Source organism: Thunnus albacares, chromosome 24 (assembly GCF_914725855.1).
Source record: "Thunnus albacares chromosome 24, fThuAlb1.1, whole genome shotgun sequence".
NCBI lineage: Eukaryota > Metazoa > Chordata > Actinopteri > Scombriformes > Scombridae > Thunnus > Thunnus albacares.
The window spans coordinates 13991184-14003014 of record NC_058129.1 but is presented as its reverse complement, the minus strand read 5'-3'; the positions used below and the strand labels follow the sequence as shown (position 1 = coordinate 14003014).

General features: G+C 40.6%; 1 protein-coding gene across 8 annotated transcripts in view; it reads right to left on the bottom strand.

Annotated features, from left to right (window-relative positions):
- Positions 1 to 279: 279 nt before the first annotated feature.
- Positions 280 to 11831, bottom strand: part of LOC122976610 (nck-associated protein 5-like) — a 136493-nt gene continuing 124941 nt past the window's right edge. For all 8 annotated transcript variants that reach the window (XM_044345183.1, XM_044345188.1, XM_044345187.1 and 5 more), the window contains 4 exons: positions 10803 to 10924; positions 10268 to 10397; positions 9870 to 10045; positions 280 to 2791 (listed from right to left, as the gene is read on the bottom strand). In XM_044345183.1, coding sequence (XP_044201118.1) covers positions 2477 to 2791; positions 9870 to 10045; positions 10268 to 10397; positions 10803 to 10924 — 743 coding nt within the window. In that variant the 3' untranslated portion in view covers positions 280 to 2476. The remainder of the gene's footprint in view (positions 2792 to 9869; positions 10046 to 10267; positions 10398 to 10802; positions 10925 to 11831) is intronic.

Genomic DNA, 11831 nt, shown 5'->3' with positions numbered 1-11831 from the left:
CCGAGCAGAGCGCAGTCTTGCAGGGAACTGTCGCCGCCTCTGAGCTTCAGCTCCTGCTGACAGATTGTAGGTGGGAAGCGGTGATTACACACGATGCCCTTGAGGTGAAATATTTCGGGTTTTCCCGAAAACCTTTAATTCCTCATAGAAATAATGCTGGAATAGATGGATGAATCGCCTGGTGACGCACGAATGCACGCACCAGTGCGCGTATATCTGCCTGCACGTAATGCCTGAACTGAAACACACAAATAAAATTACACACACACACTTTGCAGCTCAGTTTGAAATAGGAAATAGTTTCTCATATTTATTTAGGAAAGTTACATAAAATATAGCATTAAAGTCTAGTGTAACAGACAAAATTGCACACAGTAATAATATTAATAATAATAATAACAATAATATTAATAATAATTACCAAAGTAACACTGCTGGTAACCATTTCTCTTTACAAAGGAACCAGGAACATTTAAGGAGAGAGGTGAAGCATGACAATCACACTACAGTCTTGACAGTACAAAATGTGGGTATAAATACTGGACATCTAGAAAAATACACAAGTCCTCTTCAGACTCTCTTCATACAATATTAACAGTTTCATAGAAAAATTGAAACACACAGTCGGCTCTGTTGATTAGCACCAGCTGGTCAAATTCCAGATAGAAATTTGGCATAACTTCACCTAAAGTTCAAATATGTCTTTAAAATAAAGTGATAAAATATTTTAGCATTAGCTCTTATTGATCAAAATAAAGATTTAAAAAAAAAAAACAAGAACCCCTAAAGAATTCAATAAGAAAAGATACATGCCATTTTCAAACAGTAGACTTAAAACCTTGGTTGAATGATTGGCAAACAATTTACATCTTTTTTTTTTTTTGTTTATTTTTCTCATTTGCATATATCAATCAGCAATGCCCATTCTGATATTAACTTATAGCACTTTTTATATACAACATAATATACAACTATGAAAAAAGGAAAACTGAGGTTTGGAGAGTTCAGGTATGCAAAGCGAGATGAGACTATACGAACTATAGACTGTCTGGATTCTGGAGTTTTGCATCAGGAGCTTTAAAAAAAAAAGATTACTGTTATTTTTATTTGTCAACAAAATATTCTGATGGCTGCATTTTAATTCTTACAATCTACATTAGTCCAGTATGTTCCCTGAGCTACCAACAACGATGCTGGATGCGTTGAAGCCAAAAAAAAAAGTTGGTCGTTTGCTGTACCTGGGTACCATTCAGACACTGAAACATCGTCTTATGAGTGAGTGTACCACATGGAAACACTTTGTCTCAGTTGACATCATTAGATAAACTGATGCTAAAATCTGTTTAGTTAGCTGAATGAGGATATTTGTCAGTCATTAACTGGGAAAGAACATTTTTTCCGCAATGTTCTGCTCACACACGAAGACAACTGCCGAAAGGTTTTTCCTTTAAAATTATTTAAGAATGAACAGTAAGTGAAGTCCTGATTTGATTTGTTATGTGGTTTTAAAGATATTGCTTCAAAAAAAGAAGTAGACAAAGATGAACCAGGTGTATTATTATGGATTGTGATTCCACATGAGCAATTTTTTTGGGGCAAATTTGATGGAAAACACACTTAGCAGCAAAACATGAAACGAGACCTTGGATTCAATGCAATCAAAGCAACTGTACGCCAATGTTGCCCATCAGCGTTGCCCCAAAAAGACGCCCTGCTTATCACTGCTCGAATAATCGTTCACTTTACACTCCTTACAAACTTTGTACAGTATTTGTTACAGTGCAATGATAAGAAGATCCCCAGCATGGGGAAAAAGATCACTACAAATTGCAATGAGACAATGTTATGTATTGCTGTCCAGTCCACCACACCCAGAGTCAAACTATTATTGTCCTGGTTTGGTGCTCAGGTTGAGGTTTCATCCTCGTGTCTCCAGCTCCAGTAAGTGCTTCTTGTTGTATAGAGAGAGTACAGGGCTCTTCATGTAGCGGCAGGGCTGTAGTCAAGACTCGATAGTCACGTCTGAGTCATTTCCGAGATGAGAGTTGAGCTTAAATCAAAAGAAGGTCCAAAAGGGATTGCGAAGGTCAAAGCCAGAACAAACATGAGTCTTATTCAAGGCCAACAGCAGAACAGAGAATAAACTGAATATTTTCTACTTGCAAATGCAAAAACTAATGTTTAGGGGGGTCTTAAGGATCAACGAAAATCCAAATTACTTAAAAATGCATTCTGCAGGCCTACTGTACCCTTCAACATCCAAACAATCGATGCATGGAATTTCAGAATGAAGAAGAAAGTCCTCTCAACTGTTTGCATTGCTTGAAAGTAAACAATCAAATCTTAATCATCTAGAGAAATAATTACATTTTATAATATTGGCCAAGAACACGTCAAGTCTAAGTCGTCGGAAGAGTGGACTTAAAACCAGACTCGAGCCTTTGTCACTACAGCCCTGCCTTCTTACTCGTCGCTCCTACACGTCGTTGGAGCCCTGGCTGGTGCAGGAGGAGAAGCTGTCGTACAGCGAGTCGCTGAGGGAGCCCACGGGATCGGCCCCAGGCCTGCTAGAGAAACTGGAGGAGGAGGGCTCGTCCACCCTGCAGCAGTCTTCCCCGCTCTTCCCCACATCAGGGTGGCAGTCGCCTCTGCGGCCGCCTAATCCCGTGTCCGGGTAGAGGCTGCCACTGCTGGAGCTGCTGTGATTCAGCTTGTTCAGGGACTCCAAGGAGAAGTCGAGAGAGCCCGGCTGGTTTGTACAGACGGGCGTCTTCTCCAGGGGGATCTCCTTCTGTAGAAAAAAAGAGCACAAACATGTTAAATTATGGTAAAAAAATAGTATGATTGGCTGCATCTTCACTGTAAAAAGGTGCATTTGACAGATGCAGACTGATTATCAAGCATAGAAGTCAGTCTAACATTGCACCATGTAACTCATTTGCAGCGTTGTGCTGCAAAGCAATAAGTCTAACGCCTGAGAGCATGACAGTGATCTATATTGAGATTTTTATCACACTAAAGGACCAAATGTATGCCTTGAGTGTTGACAGCCTTACATCTGTGGGCATCTGGGCTCACCCACTCTCTCTGTTATATTAACTGTGTTGCATGATGTGTTATACCTTTTGTGCTGCCTGTGACAGTCTGTTTTATAGATTAGCTTAGTCAAGAACATGTTACTCAGGGGGAAATGTTATATCTGAAGGTATAAAAAAAAAGCAGCTCTCTTTTAGCACCCCTTTAATTAGCAGGAGTAGTTTCATCTCTGCATGCTTTAATGATTAGTGAATACATGTGCTTGGAGTCATGACAGTTCAGAAGGTATTAGAGTTGAAAAATTATATCACTGTAGGTCTTATCACTAGCCCAGATCGTGTCATTGGATTGGCGCCTGTTAGCCTTTCAAGGGTACGTGCTGCCAGGCAACTCATCAGCAATTAGGCTCAACAACAAAAGTGCATAACCCTGCATTAACCAACTGCTACTTTGGTACTTAATGCTCATAGTTATTGTTAAACGACTCCACGCCACATCTTTGATAATGACCTATGAGTCAAACCCTGTCTACAGAGGAAAACAAATCAACACTTAAACCTAAAAATAGGCTGTTTACAGTATGATGTGCCAACTATTTGAGTATTCTTCGTGATCTCTTCTGTAGTCTCAAAAGGCACTTTAGGAAGCCAGCTACTGAAGCAATCAGCTCCCAAACTCCTCTTGAGAGGCTGTAAACAAAATTCTCTTGGTAGCTACTTTTTTTCCATCAGCAAATCTAGCCTGAGAGCAGAGCAGCTATCAACACAGGTATTTTTTTTGCAGGGTAAGTATACATAGGAATAGCCGGAGGGTCCAGGCAACCTCTAGGGACACTCCAAACCTGGACCATTTAGCATTTTGCTGTGAGGTGTATCTCCCCACAGACGTAAACCCAAAACTCCACACAACAATCCGAAGCATGAACACATAAACACGACTGCATCAGAAAGATATTTTAGAGAGCTATTAAAGCGATGCAAACCTCCACATATTGGTAATGGAACCTGCAGACATTCTTTGATCTTACAAACTGCCAAATTTCGTAAGTCATTGACTCATGACTTAAATGCTAATGTGCCAGAAGACCAAAGATCAAATACAATATTTAGAAGAATGATCTGTACAACTGGGTCCATGCAAACCTAATACGTTCATCAGGACAAATACTGTTGACGAGTTTCAATAAATCCTGTATCTCGTTTAGTAAAATAATCTACTGTATCATCTGCATACATCTTTCTGCGAGCCCTTCGCAAAGTTCTTGTGCCTGTCATTTATTGTTAAAGTTTCCTCTAATTCCAAGAAATTATCTGCACAGCACATTCAACATATTAACCTACAATTGTTACATAAGAAAATAATACTTGTTTGCAAAATAAGAATTTGATAGCTCTACATTATTTTCCACTCCACACTAATGGAAATTAATTTTTAATCACTTGCATTCATGCACTTTCCATATAAAAGAAGTTCTCAGCTGTATAAGCATCCCCAGTGGGCTGAGTGTCTTTCTTCAGGGCATGTTGACAGTGTCAGTGGTAATGATAATGGTAACTGTAGTAGTGATAAAAGACTATTAATATTTATAAAACAAATCCACCCTTGAATAATTTATATATCTTCTGTAAAGTCTGATTCACACCAGAGGTTGATATGATGTGAAATAAAGCTCTAACTAAATTTTGGTCAAACTGCTTTCACACAACCTGCCACTTTCCCGCATTCATCAAACTGACTTTTGACAACTTCTACAGAGACAGCATGAAGTTTTGCATCCAGCTGTATGTTAGGCCGCATGTGTAGGTGGGAGAGAGTAAAAACAATAGTGATAATAGTTCTCAGCCCAGGTTCTCATGGGCCTGAAGCCTTGTTTTTTCCTCTCCTACCAGCTAGTTAATTGCATTCACCTCCCATCCCAGGTGTAACCTCTTCTGTGATTAGGGGGCTGGAGTGAAACCAGCAGGACAATTTGAGCCTAGAAGGCCAAGTATGAGAACTATTGGTACTGTATAACAAGAGCAAGACAGCTGGTGTTGAAAAAAACTCTGGTGTCCCTTATTCGAACTGAATCATGCAATGAATTCTGTTTCATTGAGGCTTTCTAAACACATGAGAATCTTTGTCTGAAGTCAATGCAATGTGACTTTATGTAAATTTGTGTGCAAGTATTAAAGATAAATTCTGTTTTGCATTATTTACATCATTTTTAAAACTTGAGGCTGAACTCAAAAGGCAACCGTAAAAAATACATAATCCCCTCATACCTTGATGTCGTGTTTTGATACAACCTTACACCCTTAAAATCCCATCGAGCCCTGTTAATGTGCACTGATGTGACCTTTGGTAGCAAGTGCAATAATAACAATTTTCTGAGGAGAACACAATCAAAAGACATGTTAACAGAAAAAGTTCAAAACTGCCCAAAGGTGACATCTGACTCCCATATGATATAAAATGTTGAGCAGGTTTTTGAAGGTGTGGAGGTTGAGCTCAAATTAAGCACAGGTGTTGAATGCAGATTAGATTTTACCTGACACCCACACACCAGTGTTCATAGCATTGGTACTTTTATGTCAGATTATTGTCAGCCATAAAAATCGTCGTTCTATGGCCTCAGGAAACAGAAGAGTGCACGATGTGATGGGGATCAGTGATTAGCAGAGCTGTGTGACAGTGAAGAACAGTCCTACGTCTCTCAGCTACCTCCCCCCTCTATATTTCCCTTTTGGTCGGAAACAAAAGGAAAGAAAGGGAATGGCTGTCTTATCGCTGATTGGATTTGATTTTGGAGGAACACAATTACCAGCAGATCGAACTTTCCTGGTGCAGGTCTCTGTACCACCTGCGGGTTCAGCCAAAATGATGGCTGCACACATAACAGAGGCTGCAGGCACACATCTCAGTGAAAGCTTCCAACTTGAAAACACGAGGAGCCAAATCGGCAATTGGTTCTGCATCACATGTCAGTAATGGGATGTCTAAACTCAAATTCGGTAGATCTGCTTGCTACAAAAGCTTCTTGAAAGGGTCTTTTATTGTGACTTGAGCAAGACATATTTTCTCCTTTCCCCCCTGCTGTTTTGTATTTTTTTCCTCTTTACAGAGATGTTTTTACTTGTACAGTTGGTAAAACTGTGCAAATTGTGTATTAGATTTAGCATTGATAATGCTTGCAAAATGATAGTAATCAGACCAGTCTCTGCATGTAATGAGATTGTTGGAGGACACTGAAATTTAGGCATGACAAAGCAGACCAGCAAGTGACAAATTTGTAATAATGCTAATTTAAATGAGTGAAAAAAAATAGGTGAAAAGCATTCATTTTTTTTCCTCTGCTGGAAAATCAGAGAAAAAGCTCACATAGAATGATTAGGTGAATGATTGATAGAAACCATTTCTGTCAAATTTTCAATGAATGTTCAAGCAGATGCAGATTACACTTTGTTCCCGGACTACTGTGATGATATCAAGGTGTCTTGTGTCTCCTTCAGGTAACGCAGCTGAAGTTGGTTTGATCTCCATCAAGTTAGGAGGAAGGAAGATAATTGGAAAACTCACGTCGCTGCTTTCAGTCGTTCAGAAACTTCTCAGCTGCTTGACAGTCAACCAAGTTAGATAAAAACCATGTCCGAAGGCTGAACCTTAATCGTACTTGACGTGGGGCGCAAATACGACAAAAAATTGCAAATGAATGCTGTTTATTGTCTTGCTGTCATTGATTTGATCGCAATGTAGAGAAATGCGATGGCAGTTTCTCACATTCTATTTCTGGGTTGTTTCCCTGTATCGTGCTGGGTAACTATGCTATCAATCCAACAACAACTGAGGGCGAGTGCATATTCCTCCTGTTGATATTTATTTTTTGCACTGATATAGTTTTGGTTATCCACTGGCCCTATTTCAAATTACACGTCAACTGAAATGTTCCCTTTCCCCCGCCATGTAATCATTGCTCAAGGTAACAAGCTGTTCCTCGCTCAGGGAGATGCTGTGCATGCTGATATGTTGTTTGCTAGTTTTTGGACGCGGGTCACATAAACCCCAGGAATCTTCCTATAACTTCACTGATGCTACGCCTTGGCACATGCTCTAATGTTATTTTTTTCCTGCAGCAATTTCTTTCTCCTTCATGCAGACAAAGGATATATGTAGGAAAAAGAGTGAGTAAGCAGAAAAGGGGATGAAAAAATGAGAAAAGTTTAGGATGGAAAAAACAAAACAAATGAAAGGACAGAGGAAAACTGTTGAGAACAAAAGCAAGAGAAGTCAACTGAGAAAAAACAGACGAGACTTGTGGGAGAGAAATAGAAATAGAGAGAGGCAAAACTGAAAGGAAGACAAGGAAAGACACGTGGGAGAAAGAGAGACTCCGAGGAAGGAGAGGATAGAAGGAGAAGGGGGCGGCGGGCGCCGTTAGCAGGGCTGTCAGGTGCTGTCAGGATGATGAATGGGAGGCCAGCATGGGCTGTGAGGGCTCTGATGGGTGCCGCTGAGCTTTACATCACTCTCCTGAGTGTTTGCGAAAGGTTATTAAAGGCGCTTAAATCACCGGGCTTTGACACAGGCCCGCTACCAGCCACCAAACTACCCCAAACTGCAGGCAATGACAATGTCTCCCGAGTCAAAGGCTCCCAAGCCTCGACAAAAGAAAAGCGGCCGCACAGGTATGGACGTGCGCTCTTGAGGGGTGAGGAGGTGATGACATGCAGATGGATTGTCTTTTTCAAAAGAATAACGTAGGGTAAATGGGTTCAACAGCAGTCATCCATCATTATGGTTGGGTCACAGCTCAGGAATAAGGTTGTTGTCAAAATAAATATCAACTCTGGCTTAGCAGAAAAACAAGAGAAACTGCAGTATTAGCATTCATATCCACTGTATTTGATTAGTCCAAAAAGTCTTCAAACAGGTGAAAAAGTCCACCAATGAAAATCAGCTTCTTTAAAACATTTTCTTTTGGAGACAGGAAGTATAAATATTCTTGCTGGACTGGCAGATTTTTTTTTTAAGACTCATTTATTGACAACAATGTCTTGATAAGTTGGAGATGTTTTTGCAGTGAACTCTTGACCTCAATTTTGGTGTCCCTGTAAACACAAGGCTATCCTCGGAAACACAGCCTTACCGCATCCAATTAAATGACCGACAGATTTGAGGATGAGACAAACAGATCTTCGTTTGTTTGTGTTTTGTGTCTTGCGTGTCAGCTAATGGAGTGGCGCTTGCAGCTTGGTCGCACAGCAGCCCTCGGCGCTCGATGCGCTGCCTCTCCGCCGGGACTCGGATCAAAATCAAAAAAAACCTCTCTTTTCACGCGGAGTCTCGCTTCCAGTTCAAGCACGAATGTAGAAGTTTTGCTTTGTTAAACCGAAACTCTGCCTCTCGCACAAAAACATAATACTTGATTGAAATTCTCTTCTTTGCTTGACCTCAATTCCACAGAGAGGTCAGACTGCAGAGCCAGTTACAGAAAACTGCCACTAGAGCTTAGGAGGGATTCAGTGACTTGCTCAAGGACACTTCAGCAGCAGTGTTTTCCTACTTTCTAGTCACACCATCACCTAACTGCTGAACATACAGTCAGATTTCTTGTAGATAATGAACAATAATGATAAAAATGTAGGCATCCTTACACATGGAGTGACTCAGGAGGAGGCTGCTCTCGCTAAAAGTACAAATTAAAGCTGATGCAGTGAGAAAATTCTACCTTCCATGTAGAAATTCTGCATAATTATTCAAATTTATGTGTGTAAATGCCTCACAGATAGTCTAGATTTGATCCTGGTGTTGAATTTCAGGATGACACCAAAGGTCAAGAATAAAACACAACGAAGAAACTCAGATTTATTTATTTATTTATTTTTAATACACAACTGTTGAGTCAGATCCTTTTTCTCAGAATATAGATTTTTGTGTCAGGGTGGGTGTCGGGTGGCAGCGGTGCAACAGAGGAGAGTTTGGCTGCCCCACAGAGCCGGGGCCAAGCGGGCTGGAGGCCATTTCATGGTCTCTGATCCTCATTTGTCATTCAGTGGCGTTAAATACTGGTAGGCAAATACCCGCTGACACAAGAGGGCAAGCCGATCGAAAGCAATTAGACGGCTTTTTCTATGAAAATCCGCAAACAATCCCACCGCTATAAGAAAGCCTTCACTTTGGGGTTTTTTTTTTTTTTTTTTAAAAAAAGCACAGAAGTTTCAGTGAATTCGTTCTTGCCTCTGGAACTATTTCAAAGGTAGATTTGACATTGCAAGTCAACGGGACTCACTCTGACCATATGAAAAGTCTCCTTGCCAATGACTATGACATACAGGAACAGTAAAAATTCAATTTATTCATCTTCATGCCTCTGCTGCAAGGGTAAAACGCATTATGCAAACCCTGTGGCAGTGTATGTCTCTAACCTGAGTTTGACTGAGGGTTTTTTTTTTTTTTTTACTTTTCTGACTCTCATCACCTCACACACTTTCTCTCTATATTGTATAAAGTTGCAGACATCAACTCCTGGGAGCTGCCTGGATTTATATCACAAACTGCCTCCATGAAATGAGGGAAATTGATTTATTCTACAACAATCAACATGGGGCAAACCGCATTATCTCCTTCATTTGGTATATTTAATCATAACAATCAATGAGACTCATAAAAAAGCTTGGACATATTGCACAATAATTTCCCCGACACCTAAAATAAAGCAAATAAGACCATTTTCCTGGATATCATATATAAATCGACCACTAAAATGCTTGTAGGAATCAACAGCATGCCTGTAAAGTATATTTTATGAGTAGAAACTCATTAGCTGTAAACAACCAAGAGGCTTTAATACTCACACTGAGTCTGTCCCCTGCTTTGCCATCGAGCGATGACTCTTTGTGCAACAAGTTGTACTGGGAAATCCTCCTGCTGTCCTTCTCCAGATGAGAGAACATATCGTGTTGGTAGTAGTCCATGATGGACAAGGATTTCTCCACGCTGCTTCTCTTCAGGGTCTCCTCATTCTGGTCGACTGTTAAGATGATGAAGGAATTTGTTATAATAAAAAAAAAAGCCTTTGCAAATCCCTCCAACACTCTTACAGTCTATTATTCTGAGTAGTCTCATTATGAAACATGCCTCTAAAGCTACTCAAATCCTGTTGACACAAGACCAATAGGCTTTACATTTTCATTTAACACTGTTTTAATGAAGTAAGTAAGCTGGTGAAACTGTGCTTCCTGTGTTTCCAGACCTGCGTCATTCCTTTTGGTTCTGTTGATCAGGGTCCTTTGTGGCGAGCCCAAAGTGCTTCCGGTTCCCTCGGGTTCAGTCTCGGTGTCGCTGCTGCTTCCCGAGTACGTGCACACTTGCAAGGCTCTTTCCTGTTCAAGGTCAGACAGCCAAAAGTCACTTTTAAAATGTAGATATGATGCACTTTCAAAGACTCAGACAGTCAGTTAGAGGCAGATTTATTAATTTCTTGACAAAAAAGATACAGAATCCACCAAAAGACCTTTCTAGGGACAAGAATGTGGCATGATATGTGGCTATTAGTCCACTCTGTGAATTTTCTATCCTGATGTATCTGTTATTATAAAAGAAATATAAATATAATGTCCTGTCAAAGTGAGCACCAAGCTGCTCAATTATTCATTCTGCTTAAAGAAATACTAATGTGAAATTGTCTAAAATCTTGGGGTTAATCTATCAGTACTTCTTCATTTCTTTTAACTTTGTAATATCTGCAAATATGTCTATTTTGACACCGATCCATGTAAATGACTTACACCCGCCATATCATGGTCCTTGGATTTCATCTTCCTTTCCATTTCGTCCTCTTTGTCCTCTGTGGAAGCTGAGATGTTGCTACGCGGGGCACAAAGACTCAACCTCTTTGTCCTGATTGCATCTATATGTCAAAAGAGACAAAAGAAAAAGTGAGTCATGAGGTGCGCGGTAAATGACATAAACGCAACTGTCAGTCCACACGCACACGAGCGCTCATTTTTATTCACCGCAAGGCCACCTCATGCACCTCATGCACTGCATATAGAGAGTGGGTGGAGGAAAAACATCATTTGAGTTATTCTAAAGTGACAATCTTTTCTCCGGCAGACAGACTGATGAAACACAGGATGAGCACATCTCGCGCAGTCATTCAACCAAAACCCATCCGACTGCCTACACATCCATTTTCTGCATATATGAATGGAGCTGCACAATATCTCAGCTATCTAACATTAATGGTGTCCACCCTGCAATTGTTACCAGTCATGACTCCTGGCAGGCGAGATATAACGGGTTCCAGCTGTCCTCCACAAATGACGAAGCACTGCCTTATTATCACTCTGCCTGCTGCCGACTCGGACAGACGCCAATCGTCTCTTTTAACATTCAGCAGCATTACAATAACAAGCCGCGTTTGGCCGACGTTTCATCTCCATCTGAGGAAATATGCATCAAGATCATAAAAGTCTTGTCACCTTCTTCCTCTCACCTATTCTATATAATAATGACAGAGAGAATAAATGGTTAAAACGTATGATACAGATGCACAGCATACATTTAGGCTCTTCTAATCAACTTGTTCCACAGGGAAGACTCAACGGGAGTCGCTCTCTATTTGCTCAAATTGCTGCCTCTGCAGTGCCACCGCAGCACCGAGGTGAATAGATTCAGGCTAATGTCCTGCAAGCATAAATCCCCAGGTGTGATCACTCATCCCTGTGTGTTATTGTAGCTTTAATCAGCCATCTGATTGCATCCTACCCACCACCGTTCTGTCCTGAACACCAAAGCAGGAGGCGCTTTTTATG